Source organism: Mytilus trossulus, chromosome 8, assembly GCF_036588685.1.
Source record: "Mytilus trossulus isolate FHL-02 chromosome 8, PNRI_Mtr1.1.1.hap1, whole genome shotgun sequence".
In the NCBI taxonomy this organism is placed as follows: domain Eukaryota; kingdom Metazoa; phylum Mollusca; class Bivalvia; order Mytilida; family Mytilidae; genus Mytilus; species Mytilus trossulus.
In genome coordinates, this window is record NC_086380.1 from 27,638,199 (window position 1) to 27,661,863 (window position 23,665).

General features: G+C 31.2%; 1 protein-coding gene across 1 annotated transcript; it reads left to right on the forward strand.

Annotated features, from left to right (window-relative positions):
- The first annotated feature begins 3,533 nt into the window (after positions 1-3,533).
- LOC134727532 (hemicentin-1-like) lies at positions 3,534-17,072 on the forward strand. Its single transcript, XM_063591912.1, has 12 exons — positions 3,534-3,558; positions 6,119-6,304; positions 6,561-6,728; positions 7,291-7,581; positions 8,329-8,613; positions 9,274-9,555; positions 10,814-11,092; positions 12,530-12,820; positions 14,331-14,438; positions 14,943-15,242; positions 16,013-16,135; positions 17,041-17,072. The coding sequence occupies exons 1-12, from the start codon at positions 3,534-3,536 to the stop codon at positions 17,070-17,072; spliced, it is 2,370 nt and encodes a 789-aa protein (XP_063447982.1).
- The last annotated feature ends 6,593 nt before the right edge of the window (positions 17,073-23,665 follow it).

Sequence of the window (23,665 nt, forward strand, 5' to 3'; positions counted from 1 at the left end):
GCAATCATGCCTTTTATGTATTTCCTTATTTTACATTATTTGATGTATGGTTTACATTTGTCCCCTTGTAAAATTAAAAATGTGAAACGGAGTTTGAATTCAGGGTAATCAGGTTTCACTAGCATCTATTTTTTAGAGTCATGCTGCAGTTAAGTCTGCTTGTAACTGTGAAGAATTTTAAAATAACCAGCCTAATCAGGTCATGTCAACACATGAATGCGGAGCTTATGAATTTCTTTTGGTTTCAGAATTACCCTGTTTGAACACACAATGTCAACTCTTTCAAACAAACTTTTCTTTTTATCAGGAGTCATATATACTTGACCTCGTAACCGTTTGACCACTCGGCAGATTGATATTAATTTTACTTCTTGAATTGGCATGTAATACCATCACAATACGTTAAGTAAACAATAATCAATCACCCATACTGGTTAATTCACATTCGTAATACCGATTTTGGATTATATTTTCCTATGTTTATCGTTCTAAATAGTTTACCATAGAAGTCTAGATAACTGTGATTTTGATTGTATTAGCTATTACATTTACATTTTCTGAGTAAACACCTACGTAGCAAATATATCCTTTTCTTTTATTGGTCACGGTCTGCACTGTTTTCCTCGTTTATGACTTAGTTTGTAACGTTTGGAATATATATACTATTTTATGAATATTTCACTCATATTTCCTCCTACGTGACACAAAAAACAATACAGGCATATCATGTACCGGAAAATTCACATATGAAAGATAGGTTTAAGTTGGTATTTTTTTTAAGGTTAGTTCATTTATATGTTTCGAGGTTATGTGTTACGACCATTTTTAGTAACTAGTATACATTGTTATTTTGAAGTCAGCTGACGCCCGTTTACAAGTGCAGGATTGTCTCACTGTGTTGAAGTCCAATTGGTGTAGTTGGGCATGTTTACATTTTTTGTCAGGTTTATGTCTCTATTTACCGTTTCCATATTCCTTTTTTTGTGCCTAGTATGCAAATAACGAAAACCAAGGTTAAAAAAAAGTAAATAGCTCCTGAATGGAAGTTTAAAAAAACAGAAAGATAAAGACAAATACATTATTTAACAGACTACACATATAACGAAAATAAGAACCTGCAATTATTCCACATCTCTTTAATCATGTTCATGTTTCTTCTCATTTATATTAAGTGCTTCACTAGGTTTATCCATCTCAGGTCAATCAATGACACACTTGCATTACGAAGCATTCAACATCTTAAACATAACACTATAAGTAGAGTTACAAAAAGGACAATTATTCAAAATCTACCATTTTATATCAAAACATTTGACTTGTAATTGCTGAATTTGTTTGATATACCTTCATGCAAAGATATGAAATTGAAGAATAACTTGCACCCTTTTTCTACACAAGAAAATGCCTGTACCAAGTGAGGAATATGACGGTTGTTGTCCATTAGTTTGATATGTTTATCTTTTGGTTTTGTCATTTGATAAGGGACTTTCCGTTTGAATTTTCCTCGGAGTTCAGTTTTTTATGAGATTTTACTTTTTGCCGATGATATCGATTGATGAAAATAAATCTTAGATATGAAACCACAGAATAGGGTGGTCGAGTTGACAGAGTGAGAAGAGATTGGTTAACAGAATATCATGTATAACAAGTTAATCTTCTGATGAATAAAAGTATTCGTCCTATATCTTAAAAGATCAAAAGGATGATGTATCGTCAAACTTTATGTTTAAAAGTAAACAGCCAATTACACTTTTCTTTCGATTTATTCTTTCATTTGAAGTTTTTATCTTTAAAGTATTCGGACAATTTGATTGGGCAGAAATACATAAAATTGTTTTTGAAAATGACAAAAAAATATCAAGGTATTTGACAGGTGCAATACTTAAATGAACTATAAACAAATATTACGTTCAACGGTTGAGCTTGTGCAAAAATTGTGATGTTCAATTCAATTTTTCAAGAATTATTTGTGTCCCGTGTTATTTTTTTTACAGAGCAAACCAATGTGCCAGACAATTATTAGTAAAATAAACGTAAACTTTAAGATGTTTCGTTTTGATTAAGACTGCTATGTTTTACATTGCGGTGTGTTTAATTTATTATCAGTTGGTTTATTGTCATTGAGATTTGTTTATTTGTTCGTGTCTTGTCTAGTTTGTTGAACAGATATTAGTTATTCAATAAAAATGTTAACCACAAAAAGAAACAAAATTTTGCCCGCCTCAATTTATTGAAAAAAGTTTTTATTCACCTATACGATCATCAGAAAACAAATATACTAAAAGAATATGATTGGTTTAAAGTAAAATGGGTATATACCACAAGTTAAATGGATGTTTAAGAAAGTGTGATTGAATCCAGATCCAAGTTATAACTCTTTCAACCTCAATAGGTCAATACAAGTCACAAGATTTTCTATAACTTTCAAGTTGAATGGAAAAAAAGTGAAATCAGAAAAATACTGACTATTCTTTTCGACCCTTTTCTGTATTTAACCAGATGTGAAGCATTGTGATTTGTTGGTATAACACCTACAATGTATATACATTCTTTAATTATATTACTGACTAAAAAACATAATTACAGATTCCCCATTTATGATCAGCATGGTCATAAATTACACATTCAGAAAGTAGTAACAGTACATAAACTTAAGGGGATATTTTAATATAATTTTATATAAAAAAAAATGATCATGCTGATCACCAATTGAGAAACTTTAAGTGTGTTGTTCTAGCCATATGTAGTTAGTTATACAAGTAAAGAATTTATACCAAATTATAGTGTGTCACATACGAAAAACTTTAAAAAAAATATTCCATTGAAATGAAATTGTAGGAAAGTTAACATTTATGTCATTACTAAAACAAAATATGAGTCATCAAGAAACACATCGGATGTTTAAATGCACAATTTTATTTATTTATTTGTTATGACATGGTTACGTTCGCTTTTTAAACAGGTGAAAATCTGATCTGTTGACCTTCAATGATGGTTATTATTTTATATGCATTAAATGTTAAGTAAATCAAACCTTTATGTTCATGAAATGCTGTGACCAGTGCATAAAAGATTATGACTTTATTCCTAGACCATGAAGACAAATAAATAAAAAAATTAAACAATAAAACAAAAAATACAATGGACAAAATGTTAACAGGTTAAAAAAATCAAATTTAAATCTGTTTAAAATCTTATATCTATAAAAAATTAATTATAATTCTAGTTTAAATACTCTTTTTGTTGTTTTTTTTTTGTTTTTTTTTTTTCTTCTTACCAGGAAACATAAGAATATCGTAATACATGCAAGTATGCGACCGTGAATTGCGTCACAATTAATATAAATGTGGCCAACTATGCAAATACGATACTCAATATTTTTTAACAAGTATTTTATTGTTATTTTCGGTGAAATATAAACGTCCTCGTATTCTATTTAAACAACACACGTAAGTGTAAATTCCAGGTTTCGATATAAAAAAAATCAACGGGAGAAATCAGAAATGAATATTTTTAAACAAATATCAGTAATAATGTGTTTTTACTACAGCATAACAGGTAAGTGTGTGACATATACATCATCGGGTTTTTATATAATTATAGAATACGAAAAAAATTATCAAATCCTTATTTGAATTCGGTGAGTACAAAATGTAAATTTGAACATGCACCTCTCAATTTTTATAGTTCTACACTTCCCTATTTTATATTATAAAAAAAGAACTACATGTAAAAATACAACTTTATACTTGCAATATCTACAATGTCTATTTTCATACTTATGCGATATAAATTTTAGACAAAAACTGTTTAGTGTTGTCATATGTCAGCTGTATATAGTACGAGGCTATAAAAAAAGGGGAAATGCTGTTCATGTATGATTAATAGGACACCCTATTGAATAATACATATCTTTACTTTTCACATCAAATTAATCCTTGTTACTATATTACAACCCCCGCCCCCGGATTACTGGGGAACAGAAATATGGTCACTTGGTCTTCTCCCGACCGGCAGTAAAACGCTTGCTGATGTGGGGCGTCCGTTTGGGTTGCGGGATGTATCAAGTTTGCAGTCACGTCCGGTCAGAATGTGGACGTTTAATCCGATGCCTCGTGCAACGCTCTTTGCATGTTAAGAATCCTTGCAACAACTCTTTGAGGGGTCTGTTGGTGGCCTGTTGCAAGACACAATTTCTGTCCCTATTCAATATAATCTCATTTTCCACTGGCAGTTCTAATTTCCCCGAACATCATCCTGAATGGCCTCTTTAACGACTAGACCTACCTATTGTATTTATTGTGAACTTGTTCTCGTCCTGAATATGCATGACATGTTTGCAACTGGACGTTTAGTAACTAGCAATCAATCAATGATGGCCAAAAAGATATATGTCTATGATTGTTGATTATAGATGTTGTTAAAACGTTTTCTGTTTCATTGGTGTTTTTTTTTGTTTTGTAATTTGTACAACTTTATATGAAATTATTTAAAAATGAAAAAGACAAATGTTTCTATTGGTATTATATTCATGCGTCCAAAATCATATTTTATTGCCGCCAAAATAGTTTATGTAAAATTTTAAGTTTTTATTACTTTCTTAATTCTTAAATTGTATATCTTTCGTTGAAAGTTGAATATTTATGTTGTCACTTCATTCGTCAAAAATGAATTGTTCATATTTTATGATTGATTAAGGCAATAATAGTATACCGCTGTTCAAAAGTCATGAATCGAATGAAATAAAAACAAATAAAGGTTCCACATTAAAACTGATAGCAACACATCAACTATAAAAGGAATGCAACGGAACAAACAGACACACTGACAAACATAGAAACGATATAATTGATATTAACTGTGATATTCTTGACATGGTACAGGACATTAAATGAAAAAATGTAAGCATGACACGGGTTTCTGATTAGTTAACCTCTCGCTTATATGGCAATGTTAAAGACATATTGCGACGGGAAAACATCACAAACAAACAAAAGAACATTTAGCACAGAAAAAAATACAATAAATAGCAAAATCATAATATACGTTACAATATGTTAATCACAAAATAACAACGATCATTTTCCTTTAACAACAGCTCAAGACACAGTGACGTCATTTTTGTGACGGATATATAATCTTCAATTTAACACAATTATTTTCACAACACTAGTCCATTCTAACGGCAAACACGCGATTAACAACTATAGTTGATGTGAACCTTGTAATACATTCACAGGACTTCAAATATTTGAGTTGATTTAAAAAAAAAACATTTATAAGTAAGCAATGCCTGTTGTTTTCAAATTTTATGTATCCTTATTTGTGCTTCTTTGATAAATATTTGTTTCTTTTTTGTTCTGGTCGATATTGTCACACAGTGATGATTGCGGTATCCCTATTTTAACGGTTTGACCTGTTGAGTCTGTTTTTGTCGCGCATCGTTTTAGATATGTCGGAGTTTGATGCAGCCTAAAACTAACGGCACTAATGGACACCGAATTTCTATTAAATAGTTCAGATACAATTTCGAACGAAGAAAACATTAGTTTATTTCTTATGGTACAAAGGTTCATTATCAAAACTAAAAGGTTTACAAACTAATGACTCACACAATAAACCTGTAAGCATTTCGTCTTATCAGTTGCATTTTTTCTTTACTTTTCAGTTCATTATGTAACTCAACTGACAATATCAATATTCTTATTATGTAACAGAGCATGTAGTTTTGATTTATTTGTGTATAATGTATTTAATTTACCAAGGAAACATATTAATATAAGCAATTGTTGCTTGTTTCTGGATCCTTATTGTGTATGTGTTTATAATTTATACTTGTATTTACCATAATAAAAATATTGTTTACACTAAATTGGTGCAATTTAAATATAATTTTGTAAAGTAAATGACGTTTACATGTTTTATCAACAAATGAAATGCGCTCAGCTAAATAAATAATTTAGTTCATTTAATATTCATACTTTCTTATTAGTATCCTTCTTTATACAAACACAGGTACAAACAAATTAAAGAATTTTAAATAATATTTTTATGAAAGCACATTTAGATTTTCTCCAACACCCCAATATTCAGACATTTATTTTTATCTCAATTGCAGAAAATTTCACTGAAAGTGCTGATGTTGTTATGTACCCACCTTCACCAGCATACGCTGATCTCGGTCAACCTCTAACATTGATGTGCAAGACAAATATAACTGATCTATGGAAAAGTACTTCAATTTACGACGAAACAAATTCTAATGGAGTCCCTAATGTCTTATATTTTGAAAAAGCGGTTGATGGTACATGCCGCATATCAATTTCAAATCCAAATGTATACAATACTACTTGTGATTTAGCTATCGGAGAATTTAATTTGACTTTACTGTCCGTAGAGCAAAAATACCATATGATGTTCATAAGATGTAGTGTAAAATTTTCCAACGGAGCATCAAAGGTATTTGAGAATGCAACCACAGTGATATCCATTATAGGTCAGTTTTTTTTACTGAGTTAAGTATTATCTATGTCTATCAACATTAAATCTTCTTTTTGAAGATTGGTTACTAGCTGAGAAAGAAAGGAAAGTGAGACATAAAGATAGATTTTGTGTGCATGCAAGAGAGAGAGAGGGAGATAGAAAGAATGGATATTTTACATACAAATCTGTATTATTTAAGTCATCACTCTTTATATACAATTTAACATATATTGTAGAAAAAAATGGTATAATTGTACCCTTTGATAAACTGTAATTGATACATTTGTTATCCATTACATTTGAAGAGGTGTCTTAGCCATGTGATATTACTTTCGTTATCAACTGCTCCCGGGTATTATCACATGTTTTTTTTTTCTGGAGCGTAATGATATTTTGACGTTATGTCTCGGGAAACTTTGTTACATACACTTCAATTGACGTTTGGAGGGGGAAAACTAGTAAAGAAGGATTAATAAAAACGATATAAAGAGACAGGAAAATATTATTAAAAAAAGGACAAAACAAATATTCCAATAAATATATATTTTTTAAATCTTGAAAAAGGTTCACATGTTTATATCTTTTGGTTCAAACAAATTATGTTGATTATTAATTATAAAAGTACATTCTATATATACATTCACAAAATGGATTCAGAAACAAGTGCTTATATGTTAATCTATCATCTGCCTTTTGTCAAGTTCACATCATAATTCAGATTTGTCAGGATGATAAGTATTATTTATCTCATCAGGCAGTTTATTTCATTCAAAGCTACTACAAATCAATTGAAAGTGTCTTTTTCAGAGGTTCCGTCGTCTAATACAATTCTTATCACGGCGAATCCTACAGGACCAATTAATTCTGGAGATACATTACATGTGACTTGCTCTTTATCTGGTGGGAATCCATTAGCAATTCTTACTTGGAATTGTAGTGGGACTGCTATCAACAAATCTTCAGAAAAATCCGCTTTTCTGGATATCGCATTAACAGTTGGACAACAGGACGATGGAACAATCTGTACATGTTTTGCCAGCCATCGTATTGCGTCGTACAACGCTACAGCGGAAAAGGTTATTAGCCTAAAAGTGTATTGTAAGTTAATTAAACAGAAATTGAACAGTTTGACTATGGCTTAATCCTTTACCCTTCTTAATTTGAATAGTTAAACCAAATTAAGCATTGAAAAAAGCACTTTTGATCTGATTGAATACAGGAAGAAATATCGATTTACTCTACAATTTGACTACCTGTCTACACCAAAATTTGAATATACATGACAGAGTTTACTGTTTTCAATCAGCATACATTGTACTTTACAGTCTAATTCTATAAAAATTAAAAGAAGATATGGGATATTATTTAAAAATGAGACATCAATTAAGCGATGACAAAAACGACAAAAACATTTTCACAGCTAATATAAGGTTTCGACACATGTTCGTATATGTTCATACTTCGTAAAAGGGTTGATGTATCCCCATGTCAAAAGTGTTTAATCCTCCTTTACTTATTGGAGATCATGTGTTGTTCATCAGTAGTTTTCGTTTCTGTATATCGATGTTCTGGGAAAAGTTGAGTTCTGATGGTTGGTGAAGTCAGTCGTGCTATCTAATATGTAACGCCGTTCTATTGTTTTTAATTTTATATACAATTCCACAATAGAAAGGTTCTATACAAATGTTAAGGCTCGTAATTGTTCCTCGTCTAATTATATAATAAATTGAGCGACTCTTTTGGATTGTTTAAAGCATCACAAACATGTACAATATAATATATTTGATCAACATAAAATATGAATTAACATATGCATGTTTGTCTGAAAACAAATATATATTCTAGTTCATCCCGAGGTTACACCGACAATTACACAAGTTCCAGAGGGAAATATCGATACTGGAGACCTTGTTCTTCTGAATTGTACTCTGAACGGAGGAAACCCTGTTGTCACTTTATCATGGAACTGTAGTGGTAACAATCACGTGACAATTTCAGGGAACACCGTAGTTAATACAATTGAATTCAATGTTAACAGCTCTTACCATAATACAGTATGTACTTGTCTAGCGTCACAAGATACAATCGATAGTTATTCTGATAGTGCCAGTCATATGTTGAACGTTATCTGTGAGTATAATATACATAATAAATCGTTCCTACATTATTAAAAAGATTATTTTAATGCACAGTAAACCTATTGCAAATTCGGTAAAACAAACCTGTTTTAGAACCTTAATTATACGAAAGTAAAACTCCGCAAGGAGATATATTACACATGTAGAAAATCTTTGAAATAAACAGGAAGAATATTATCGGTAAAAATACATCCGCTAAACTGGGGAAAATGTGCTTTATTTAAATGAAAAATCTTTAAATAACATTATTGACCGTAACATCTTCCTGTTAACCTTTTTGAATAGTTTTCATAAGTATGTAGTTCACTGATGCAAACATGTATTTTTCTGGAGATCAGGAAAACGCACTCTAATTTTTGAGGATGAATTCGCACTTCAGATACTTCAATTTTTTTATTTTTTTTTAGGAAAAGAAAAACCGCAATAAAACTCTATTCTTGACAAATGAGAATCACTAAAGATTAAAACAATGCTTTGCTTTTTTTCATTGGCAGGCTATGCGTCTCATGATACTAATTGCTTTACCATCAAACCTATCCATTCTAATTCGAAATGTCAAAACATGGTTATTGAAAACAATCGGTAAATATATAAATCAAAACTTATCACCAGATAACATGATTATTTTTCAACGCGTCAATTTTTTTTTAAGATCCACCAGAAAGTAATCCTACAATACATCAAGCGACACCTGGTCCAGTTGATTCAGGGAGCTCCGTATCACTGATCTACTCACTTTCCGGAGGCAATCCCTTGGCTTCCCTTACCTGGGATTGTAAAGGGATTACACAAAATTCATCTTCTAACACTAAAACGGAGTATATTGTCACATTCACAGTCAACAAAACCTTTAATGGAAGAGTTTGCACCTGCTTTGCTACACATCCTATTGATTCGTACAGACCGAATGTACAACATCAGTTGGCTGTGTATTGTAAGTAAAGAAACCTTATATAAATATTATTTGAGTGTAATTATTTCATTTTATAATTTATGTCATGTATCCTGCTGACTTAATGGTCTAAAAATCCATCTGAGTATTTTGTCAATTTCTAGATGAAAGTCAATTATAAATTAGACCAAGGTGTATGTGTTGTATTTTTTGTCTTAACATCGATGAGATAGATGCGACCATCATATTAACTTAACTAATTATTAAGTGAGAAAACAAATAAAGTTGAGGAATACTGATAAGCTTCTTATTTGTCTTCATACGAAGTTCTTGTATGAAGTCAATCTCATATGAATTAATAAAAGAAAAGGGTCACAGTCGGTACCCATTGGAATGTCCATTGTTTTCTGAAAAACACGTCCTCCAAAGTTAACGTAACACAAAAGAATGTTGTCAATTAAGTAATCGATCATCTTGATAATGTCAGTTTTAGAGTTATTTTTTGTTTAAGGCAGCAAAGTAAGATTTATCGCTCCCATAGACATGATACTTGTATCTTTGTTGGTCCTTCTTATTTATTATTCAAGCATGACCAACTCTTTGGATATGTCTTTAGGTTTGGAAATTGGAATTCCTGTGTAAAGTGTATAAAAGTCAAATGTTGTAATACTATTGCAAGAAGAAAAAGTATTGTGTTATATGTAGTTTAAAATATTTTTATTTTATAGTATCAATACCTTAATTAGTCAAGCAACCTCTAGTAACGGTTCTAAATAATTTGTACTAATTTAATACCTATTTTGATAACATACATCTACCAGCCCTTTAACTCTCTTACCCAGACTGTGCACACCGAAAGACTAGATTTGTTACCCCCGCCAGTAGGGGAAACCGATTTTTGGAATGACCCGAATCACTAAGGTTACAAATTTATCCCTGTTTACACTTTACTCTGTTTTCAATTATTTATTTAAGAGATTTGTTAAATCGTTTCCACCTGTTGTTATTATAAGAAAAAGAACAAACAATCATATTCTGATAAATGCATAAAACATGCTGTACGAAAACTACAGATAACAATAAGTGATTCACGCCAGTGAATTATCGATCTTGAAGTATTCAACTAAATAATGGTATTTTTAAAAGAACAAAAATGAAATACAAACAGATGATCACATGAATTATTTTCGCGTTGTTTTAGTGGCATGATGTCGTATCTCCAAAATGACCTACTTTTCGAAACAATTAGCAAACTACACTTTACTCCATTTTCTTTTATTTTCACTATTGTCTTTTCCAGATGCGCCTGGTGAACCAGCTTTACGTTTAGGAGAAGAATTTCCGTGGTTTGAAGGGAACACAGTAATAGTTAATTGTTTAGCTGATGTTGGGAACCCGGAGCCAGTTTACAAATGGATGATAGGCAAACAGACACAGATGCAAAACAATTCCCGTCTACAAATCGAACCACTGTCTAAGACACACAATGACCAGGAAATTAAGTGCTCTGTCAATAACGATTTCACGTTAAGAAACAACATCATATTGCAACCAGCATTTTTGAAACTTAACGTTGAATGTAAGTAGAACCATTGTGTATCACGGTCTTTACAGTTTCTGGAGTCTGGAGTATTCAACAAAAAATACAGACAACACTACCAACAGTACTCTATACATAGTTCTTAGAGTTTTGTTATATGAACAAAAAACTTTAGACCAGTTAAATTCAATACTGACTTTCAAGTCATGATCAAGCATGATATCCGCGAAGTTTCATTGTAAATGTTGCTCTCGTCTTCTGAAACTATTTAATTGTAATAACAAGTAAAATGCCTTTCAATCCTTTATTTTGCTCATTAAACAACTCATCACACGCAACAAACATATCACAATAATTGTAGATTATCCGGAGATTGAATTCGACAGGTTTCCAGTATATGTAGTCGAAGGCGAAAATACAACAATTATCTGTAACACACGTGGCAATCCGATACCATATGCTCAATGGGTTATAAATGGTATAGAAATGACCCAGCTACAGCAAAACCAGTCGGTATTATATCTAACCGATATCGATCGACTGGATCAGAAAAGAAATTATTCTTGCAAAGCCACGTCCAACAGTATAAAATATGACATATTGACATCAAAAAGAGATTTGAGTATAGTTGTGTTCTGTGAGTATGCAATATATTTTTGTTAATTATTACAATAGGTTTACTTTGAATTACCGGGTGTGAAATATGTGCTGAATATCTCGTATGCAATGTGTATATGGATATGGTGAAAATGAATGTATTTGTCGATCGTAAGAGCTTACCATTATTGTGGTTTGGTTATGTAATATTACCTCTTGAAACAAAGTTCTGGATTTTTAATTGATTCGACAAATTCAAATATTAAATAATGATTCGACCACATTACATTAGCATAAATTTAAAAATAAAAATAAACCAACGAGCACCATCTTTTTTGTTTCTTTAGTCTACAGGTTACTGTTTGATGGTCTACGTGAAGCAACGATTTTCACCTCAAAAATTAAAATCCTCAAGCATTTATTAGCTGACTTCTTTACTATATGGCAACTATTTCAGATCTGTGAGTTGAAAATTCAAATTAGCAAAACCATTAATTTGTATTCATTGCAAGACCTTTGAATATATATTTACTTAATTTTGGCAATTGGTTATGGTTATTTGTTCTAAAAAATGTACGCATACAATCAAAATTAAATTGGTCAAAAGAAGATTAAAGCCCTACACATTTGAAAAATAAGATTGGTTATGATTGCTAACGAGACAAATATTCATCAGAGTAAAAATCGAACTCACGACAGACCCTCTCACACTTGTATTCCATAACTATTCAATATAACGACGTTCAAGAAACCTGCACGAAACATGGTTTTTACGGGGTTTTTATTATTAAACTATGACAATGTATAAGTCAGACTTTGCAACAATCGACCAGTAAAACAGTTTATACAGTAGAAACAAGCAGTTGTGCAATTTTTCAGATAACACCAGTGTAACTGAAGTGGATATTTTAAATGGTTTAACATTTCCTGAAAATGTAACAGCTATATTGCGATGTCAGGTAACTGGAAATCCACTACCGAATGTTACTTGGTATTTCATATCAGATGAAACAAAACAAATTCTGCAGAGAGAAGACCGGATTGTCGTAAGCAGTTATATTATTAACACAACTAGTTGTCTGCATACAGGAACATACGAATGTGCAACTGAAAATACAGTAAATGGATTGAAAATAACCGATAGTAAACAGACTGACCTGAAAGTTACTTGTAAGTACATTAAGACTTTAATGTTATACTTAATATGGTATCCGGTGACACACATAATTTAAGATACTATATATTTATAGTAAAAAAATAAAAAAAATGTGGATTATTTTACAGTTATCCTTCATTGATGATTTCATTCAGACAAGTATTTGACATCCTAAATTTTACGTTAAAATTGTACTTAACGCGCGGAAATCACTATGTGATCTGTGTTAACTCATCGAACCTTTAAACAAACTTATAAGTAAGGGTTATCGTACCAAAGCGGGATGTATAGAGACACACTCAACGTTATTGTTATCTCTAAAGAAGTCACTCCTCATTATCCTACTACCAGTCGATACATTTATTGTTGGCATTGCACAAGTCATGTCTTCTCTGACTGATCATGACGTTTAAATACTAAATCCCTGGGATGTGTTTTAGTTGATTTAAGTCTCTGATGAATGATTTTTTATCATTATTGTTTTGACTTTTAACTAGCTGTCAGTAACTGCGAGTACTCTCAAATCGTACTTTCTTGTTAATTAGACCTGTTGATACTATTTGTTTTGTTTTTTTCTTATATGATATTAATATGGATCTTGTCTATATACACCAGCTTTGATTATTTTTAGTATCTACTAATTTTCACTTCTTCGTTCTAAGAACATAAAAATTATCCTCCTTAAATCTGTATCTAGCTCTAATTGTATAGATTTAGTGTTGATATTCACTCCATATGTCTTGTATCAAGTGTTAAATTATGTTATTTATATTACAGGACTTTCTTTGTAGTCCTTATTGGGTTGTATATACACAGAAGTAGTATACATAAATGACAAAGTTATTTTTCATTTACCTGTATATATCATGTATATTATAAAGCCATTTTTTTCAAAAGTGGTGATATTCTATGGGTAGGTTAATATTTCGCGGTGGTGTCTTGTCATGGCTTTGTTTGGACAGGTGTGTTTGCTTTTGGCCTTGAATGTGTGTCCCTAATAATTCTATTAACTATGCATTTGCTTTCAGGTATCGCAGATCAAATTTATGCGTTCATAGTGTGTTAATTAAGTCTTCCAATTGTTGTAATGTTATACTATTGTTGTAGAAAAAGAGAGAAGGTGTTGTATCATTAACAAGTCTAATCCCGCTGCAAATGTTTGCACCGGTCCTAAGTAAGGAATCTGATGTACATTAGTTATCGTTTGTTTATGTAATTTATACATGTTTCTCGGTTCACGTTTTTTTTATATAGATTAGACCGTTTGTTTTCCTGTTTGGATTGCACGTACCGGTCTTACACTAGTAGTTTTTGGCCCCGTTATAGCTTGTTGTTCGGTGTGATAAAAGGCTTCGTGATTCAGACTGTATATTGATCTATAATGGTTTACTTTAATAGATTGTTATTTGAACGGAGAGTTGTCTCATTGGCACTCATACCACATCTTCCTATATCTTAGTAGTAGAAATTGAATATTTTATAACACGTTATATAAGCAAAAATGTTATGCTGATTTTATTTCAGGTTCGCCACGTTTAGATAATCGGTACAGAGAAATTCCAGCAACAGTTACCACTGAAATTGGCAATGATTTGAATCTAACCGTATTTCTTGTTGCTAATCCACCACCCAGTATTCGTTGGGTCTTTGGCAAAACCATTAGCTCAACAAACGTCACACGGACAGTCAGCGCTTTCACTTCGACCATGTACATTTCAAATATCAAAAGCTCGGATTTTGGCATATATACAATGCACGCCAATAATGCCAATGGGGATTTATTCATTCAGGTATCCGTGATCGAAAAAGGTAACACCATTTATTCATGTTGCAATAGATCTTCCAATATACTCTATGTTCCTTTCATTTTTCAATGTATGTGGGTTTTATTTTTTTATTTTTATTCGGCAAGCAAAAAAAGAAAACTATTGACAAAACTAATTGTAATGTGGGTTTCTGTACATATTAATCAAAGAAAATATGTGAAATGATTGCAAATAAAACAAGCGAGAAAAACAGTTAATTCAAATTAATCAAAATTGGTTTATATAGAATAGTCTTGTATACAAAAATGTCTTAAACATGTCTAGGTTATTTGTTATATTTTGGATATAATTTGTTTTATTCATGTTTAAGGAATTCCAACACCGCCTGTACATATTAATATTATTTGTAAGACAAAGTCTCTACACGTGTTATGGGTGTCTGAATTCAATGGAGGACGGGAACAAACATTCTTTGTTGAGTATTGGATATCATTACAGCTAAACAACAAATCTAGATCGGGAGCAGTAATGGATTTAGGTGAATCAACGACTATCAAATATGACGTTAAAGGATTATTGCCAAGAACAAATTACAGCGTTCGCATCTTAGCATCGAATGCAAATGGTATATCTGTATCAGAAAAGGTTGAGTGCATAACTGATTTGGAAAGTAAGTTGGTCTTAGATATGTTAATACTATTGGTCTTAGGATCAGAGACGTGTAATTGAATTGCTACAGTTTTCGATGCTAGGACCAACGAATTTGAAATAGTTTTTTAAAGACGTAAAGCTTTTTATGTATTACTTTGAATCAAATTTTGCCAAAAACCATGCTCGAAAAAAAACTGGTAAAGAAATAGGTTAAACAACTTGCTCATCATTTCTTGAGAAAAGATTTCGTCTAAGCTCCGTTCACTCTCAAAAGTGGCGCTAGAGATTACAGCTATTGAATTCGTTCGTTTAAAGAATAGTGCATGTTAGCATGTACGTGTGCTATAATTAACTGCAAAATTACGGTAGTTGACCGAAAACAAGATCACTACCACATTTCATAAAACTGAAAAAAAAGATTATACTGATTACACAATAATATAAATAATCTGTAGAGTTTAATGTATACATTGTAGTGCTATTTGTTTTTTGTTGTTGTTGTTAATGTTGTTCATTTAACATGGTATACGCTTTTACTTATAGAATACCGAGAGAATGTAAATAGATATGTGTGGGTTCCATTGATTTGAAAATGAAATAGACTAAATACTATATGGTCGTAATACTAGTACTCATATGTTCTGACTCATTAATTACCAAACGTTAACGTATGGTTCAAATATATATGCATATGGTCCACATTTTGATATGGTCTGAAACTTACACTCAAGTAAGTATGCAATGTTTTGGTTACATCAATTCGTTTAAATGAATTTTATTCTACTATAGTATTTACAGTAAAGATCAACACCATACAACTGGAAGGAAACAATGATACAGTGTATGCTGGTATTGCAATGCTTACAGGAGGAGTAATTTTAAGTGTAGTTATCGCTTTAGCATTCCTTATCCGTAGGTATTATTGGATAACTTGGAAAAGTTATCAGATCATATTGCAATGTTATATGTCGTTACTTGGATAATTTGGTAATTATTTCAAATCCTAGTTATGGTTTGTGTTAATGATAAAAAATTGTCTGACAATTGAAAAATTAAAATCATAGTATTAAAAAATAAATGAGATTTATCAATTAAATAATCTAATGTACACGTATGTACATGTTCTCTAGAATTTCAATTTGCGAGACTTGCTTTACCTTCAACAGGTGTACTATGATATCTAGTGAATAAGGGGTATCAAAAGCTTTTCGAGTTTAAATGTCATCTTCAGAAGATATCAAAAGGCTTATAAAAAATGCCAGTCCTGCAATTGCCGACACCTGTCTTGCGTTTTTTACTACAAATGACCTACCAATGACGTTTGACTCTTTAAGTTAATAGGATGATTGTGGAACAATGTATTGAAAAAATAAAATCTTACAGATATGCAAAAAATGTTACTGCTTTACATGCATTTATAGGCCATGTCATTCCAATCTAGGCCAAAATGTCAAAATCGCAAATGGCACACAATCTAAATTATTTAGATAAAACGATTAGTAGTGTTATCGTCAGACCAAGACAAGTTATGAGTCTCAAGTGTTTTAACACGCAGACACATCGTATTCGTTATTTTGTCCGTAATAAGACAGATGTTCTTATGATAACTCAAGCAGAGCATTTTTTGAATGTTTGGGCTCAATCAGTTAATGGGTTAGAACGGATTAATCGTACACTGTTTCCCATTAACTGGCCAATAAAAATGTGTTGTGTTAAAATTATCTGATGATTAGTAACACTTAATAACTTTTCTTCACAAATAATTTACGGGAGAAAGATATTTATTTGCAGTTCTTATTATTTTGATATTTTTTCAGGTTTTAGAAGAAACTCAAAACAATCTGTGTAAGTATTTAAGATGTATATACTTATTGTAAACATTTGACATGTCTGGTTTTCAGTTTATATTCTCGTTTCATTAAACAAAATGTCTTTAATAATTAATTTTAAATTAACGCTTCTCACTGAACTGCTTTCATCAGGAAGGCTCGAATACAAAACAAAATAAAAAAGAAAGTTGAGAATATGTTTTACGTGTTTTACTTACTGAATTATTCGTGTTCATCGATTTTAGTATTAATCACTGTGTCTAAACCACACCGGCAAAATTCGTTCGGACTCGATGGTATCTAAAATCCGGCCCAATGACGGAACATTAATAGACAGAAGAAAGATAGGATTCTCCTTATTTTCTTATTTTTTTTATGAAATCGAAGAATATAAATACATATACAACTATTTTCTATTGTGATATGCAATATTTTATACAACCGTTTTATATTAACGGAAAAATAAGTCAAAATGCACGTCAAAATGACGAATTGAGTGAACCTTGCCTCGAAATTATTTAATTTCTCGTTAAATTGTTCACATTGTACGGAAAGAAAGGTACGGGAAGATAGATATTGACACGGAGATTGCAAATTTAGTTATTATGAGCATCTCAATAATTGTAACTCTGTGTATGGAACGAAAGAAATGGGTCATGTCAAAATGGAACTGGCCGGTTTCGTCAATGTATACAACCCGGTTTCGTCATAGATTTCAAAATGCATAACCCGGTTTGGTCAAATAAAAAAAAATCATAATCGCATTACATTATAATTGATTATTTAACTTCAGCGTTCAAAAGGAGTTTTTTGAGTCGTTCGAAAACAAGTTCGTTCACCGGACAGCGGCTTATTATTTATATGAGTCTCAGATTCAAATAAATAATAAGCAAATTCCTACTCTTATAGAACACAAATATTTTAATTTTTACTTTGCATTCCGAAATTTTTTAACAGCATATTGAGATTAAAGCTCTCTAAATATGCGTTTTCTATATGAGTTATGGGAAAATATGTTGAACATGTTTAAACTTGAAATTAAGGTTTACGGTTTTAAAAATCGAAACACACAATTGATATGTGATTTTCTCGCACAAAAGAATGGACACCTTTGTAAATAATCTAATCATTCCATGTATGTAATCTTTTCTACCATCGTTAAAAGTAAGTCTTCTTAAAGATAAACGTTGATAATAAGACAAAGGCCGTTAGTTTTCTCGTTTGAATTGTTTTACAAATGTCTTAGCGGGGCCTTTTATAGCTGACTATGCGGTATGGGCTTTGCTCATTGTTGAAGACCGTACGGTGACCTATAGTTGTTAATGTTTGTGTCATTTTGGTCTTTTGTGGATAGCTGTCTCATTGGCAATCATACTACATATTCTTTTTTATATATAAATGTATATGCATGCATAATCGACATAGAAAATGAATGCAGGATTACAACTACCATGCATTAAAATAAAATTTATTTATCACTAATTGTAACTATACTGCTATGTACAAATTAGTATAATAGTCTCAGGTCATCGATAAAATTCAATAATCATGAATTATTTTGTTAACATTATTAAAAAAACGAGTCTGTACTGTCGCCATTCTGTTATGATGATCGTACACTGACGTGGGCGTATTTCGAACAACTTTTACATACCGCCGAGCGTAGCGAGTCGAACAATATTTTGATTATTTTTTGGTTTACAAAATCGTTAAAAATAGGAATCAATATAGTTTTGGCAACCAAAGGTGGGGTCGTGGCGTGCAACCTATACGTCATCTAGATTCGCCACTTATCTTGTAAAGTGTATACCGAATTAAAATATTGTAAGAAATGAGAAAACAGGGACACCCGGGAAATCGGATTATGTGATTGGATTATGTTTATTTTAATAAATGCCGAATATCAAGTTCTTTTTATCGATTTCTATACATTTTTCTCAAATATATATAAAATTTATATAGGAAGATGATAAGGCAGACACATATGCAAATAAATCGACTTGGCCGATTTCCTAATAAAACTTATTGACCTTTAATTACGATTTTTTTTTTCATTTCTTTGCGTTTTTACACGCCCGTCCCAATTTTGACAGGATGTAATATTGTATACACCCGTCTGTCCGTCCGTCCTTCCATCGTCCGTTCCTCCATCTATCAGTCATTCGGTCCGTCCGTCCGTCCGTTCGTCCGTCTAGCTATCCGTCTATCTTTCTGTCCAGCGTAAACATGTCGCACAGTAACTTGAGAACAGCTTATCTAGTTTTCATGAAACTTAACAAAGTTATTTCTTGAAATGGTCAAACGATTTGTAAACCTTTTAGTGAAAATCAAATTAAATCTTTTTGAGTTACAGAACTTTGTAAGTAAAACAGGAGTGTGGTTTTTTTTAACATGTCGCGCCATATCTCAAAATGATTTATCATTATTGCATCAAACTTTACACACTTCTTAGTAATATAAATCTTAACTTCTGCATACTTTAAGGTGATGTTTTATATTTTGTTTTTAAGCGTTAATTAGGGTTTCTTTGTAAAAACAAAAAAGAGGGGTCACATACTGCGATGTATCTCAAAACCTATATAAAAAATATCATAATGTTAATGTTAAAAAAATAATTAGATATCAGTGTTTGCTATTGAGTATTTATATTCCATTTAAAATTAGTTTAAAGATCAGTGAAAAAACGGATACGACTTTCATTAGGAAAATGTGTAGTACTATAATTACCTATGTAAATAAATGTAAACACGCCAAGTTTACTTTATAATACATATATATTTAAATTCTTTCGAAAGACAATGTTCGGATCCGTGTTAACGTTGCTTTTCATAAATTGTTGGTTTTAAAAAAATATAAAAAAACCGGGTGATATATAAAGACGAAACCGGGTGATTGTGTAGAAACAACAAAGACGAAACCGGTGTATTTTAATTTGACATGACCCATTTCTTTCGTTCCATACACAGAAATACAAGTATTGAGATGTTCATAATGACTAGTTTTGCCATCTCTGTGTCAGTATCTATCTTCCCGTACCTTTCTTTCCGTACAATGTGAACAATTTAACGAGAAATTAAACAATTTCGAGGCAAGGTTCACTCAATTCGTCATTTTGACATGCATTTTGACTTATTTCTCCGTTAATATAGAACGGTTGTAGAAAATATTGCATCATACAATAGAAAATAGTTGTATGTGTATATGTATTCTTCGATATCATTAAAAAAATAAGAAAATAAGGAGAAACCTATCTTTCTTCTTTCTATTGATGTTCCGTCATTGTGCCGGATGTTAGATACCATCGAGTCCGATCAAATATTGCCGGTGTGGTTTAGACACAGTGTTAATGTGTCAGTCGACAATTTCATTTACATGTGTTCATCGAAAACAAAATGTAAGTTTATAATAACAAAATAAAACAAAAATACTGAACTCCGAGGAAATTCAAAACGGAGAGTCCCTAATCAAATGAAAAAAACAAAAGCATAAACACATCAAACGAATAAATAACAACTTTCATATTCCTGACTTAATGCAGATATTGTCTGATGTAGACACCTGTAACTAGGAGTTGATGTCATTAAACTTTGGTTAATGCTCGGAGCACAAAAATCGTGCTCAAAACATGAAATCCCTCATTTTGATTTGATGATTTTCGAGTACAGTACAAAAAAATGACGTGTAGTTTTATGACCGCGAGACCAGGTCTCCCATTTCTCAAATAAAATTAAGTGTGTTTTTTGTTCTTTAAAAGTATGTCGAAAAAGTCTATATTCCATTACATACAATTATTTAAAGATTGAATGATGCGTAAAAGTATTTCGTTTTGTTCTACCCAGAAAAAATAGCAATGTCAATACTACAAATCAGCATAGTAATGGTTCCTTAGAGTTATATGTACAAAGTAAGTTATATTCGCATTTTTGTCGATTTGATACTGTAAACCTAGTTTATTTCGCGGATACTTTATTTCGCGTTTAGTCCTTTCGGGTTCATTTCGAGGCAATTGCAAGTCGCGATTTTCTAATTAACTTAATGTAGTTAAATAGGGGAAGATCCAAGTTTGACATATTCGCGACGATTTAAATTCGCGTTATTTTTCTTCTCGCGATTGTCGCGAAAATAAATCGCTTGCAAAAATTAGTTGGTTTACAGTATTTACTACTTGTTCTTGATTTAATATCTATTATGACCACCAGAGTTTAGCAATACTATTGATTAAACCATAAAAGGTAAAATTACAAAATACCGGGGGAAATTGAAAACGGAAAGTCCGTAAACAAATGGCAAAATAAAAAGCTCAAACACATCAAACGAATGGATAACAACTGTCATATTCCTAACATAGAATGTCGTATGATAAAAGGGTTAGTTAAACCTAGTTTTATAGCTAGCTAAACTTCTCATTTGTAAAGCAGAACAGAAATAAGACTGCAATACTTTGAAATTTAATATAAAGGCTCTGGTGTGAAAAAAGATCATGTTAAACTTACCATATAGATGTACTTCGAACGATAACGGAATTTGAAAAAAAATATATATAACAAAATTTTTCGACAAATTATGTTTACAGATGCCGTTAAGGAGAGAACAACAGAAAGGTAAATGAAAATTTGTCTAACAATTTATATTTGTTTAAAATATATCATTTTTACAATATTACTTTTTTTTAAATATGAGAGCATGTAGTAAAAATACACTTCAAAGGTATAAAGTGTTATAAAAAATTAAAAATACAATCCTCTTTCGTTAATTGCAGCATTGAACTGTTCTGTATTATAACTATTTTGATTTAAGCGTCACTGACGAGTCTTATAAAGACGAAACGTGCGTCTGGCGTATTAAATTATAATCCTGGTACCTTTGATAACCTACTAACTATAACTAACTTAAAGTATAGAAAAGCACAACTTCTGCAATGGAAATACATAAGACTGTTTCAGTTTGCAAGTTAAAAAGATCGTAAAACTATCTTTTTTTTATATCTTTTTTTAAATGAAAGGCAAAACCCACAACTGGGATATTCAAACTTATATTTTGAAAATAAACCTGTTTTCATATGGGGGGGGGGGGGTCTCAATAGCTTGCTGTTCGGTATGAGTCAAAGATCAGAGTTGAAGACCTATAATGGTTTACTTTTACAAATTGTGACATGGACGGATTATTGTCTTATTGGTACTCATACCACATCGTGTTATATCTATTGACAATTCATAATACAAAAGAAGAACAACTATACACATAACACATCATCGACCACTAAAGACTAAGCAACACAATCCCATCAACACAGATGGTCTGAAGTGCACCTGCTTATAATAACTTTTGCATGATAATGCCCCCAAAATGTGTAATATTAAAAAAAATCTTAATCAACAAAAGTGTTTTAAATTTAGAATGAGTGATCATGAGTATGTAAGTCTCCGCCAGGACAATGGTGCTACTGACCAAGGTATGTAGTTCTTAAAAGACTGAGAAATATTAAAGATGAAATATTACCAAAACATCTAAGATTTCATATTTGTGCTATCAAACCGGAAAACTATCTCAAATTATCTTTCAATTTTTTTAAGCAATGTTTGCATTACACAATGCCCTCTTCGTGTAATTAATTAAATGCTACAGCAGTTTATCGCTGTGCAATAATCGTAACAATTAAGGAAAATCAAATCTGCATTAAAAGAACGTGCAATCAATGATTGCATGAGACAATTTCGGAAAAATATGTTTTACATCAAACAAATGATTATCATAGACAACACGTTTCGCGATCAAAATTCATTTATCAAAAACAGTTACTGTTGAATATGCAGGTTTTATTACATGGGTAGTTCACATACCGTATATCTAAAATAAGACAAATTAAAGAAAGGCACAAGTACAAAATGTAGAATTATTCGTCGTATGTCTTGATACATTTGAATTTATTAGAGGATTACAAGAACACAATTTGAATAAATGAAAAGAAAGATATAGCAGTGACCACGTCCAAAAGTTAATGGTCAAGCTACCAACAATATATTAACAAGGAAATCTTAGAGATCCTTAAGAATCCTTTAAGAATGAAAATTAGTATGCAACACAGTAGTCTTTGTAATATATTTGGCGACAAATAAAAGTGATGATCAAGATCGGGGAGAGGTGAATAGAATGGTGTTTTCAACAATGCCTTAGTAATAAAAAACCCAGCTTGGTATTGAATTGCTTAGTGACTTTTTTGTTCAAATGTTAATGATTGTAGAATATGTAAACGGACCGGAAATAAGCAGGTATGTTTATTTTTCACTGTAGTTTTACGAATATTTTTTTTTAAAATGCTTGTGAAATGATAGATTCCATGCTGTCTTGAAATATAAGTAGCATAAGTATTAAACTTTACAAAAATACTGAATTCTAAGGCAAATTTATATTTTGAGATATCCATCAAATCTGACAAAAAAAAATATATATTAATGTCTCATTTCTTAAAATTAAACAATGACAACAACATATAATAGATTGTTAATTAGAATTTTTATAAAATATTACACTGTTAATGTGAATATGAACTTAACGACCCTATTTGCAAAGTCTTTGAAAAGAAGGGCGGTATAAATCGTAAAACGAGGTAAGT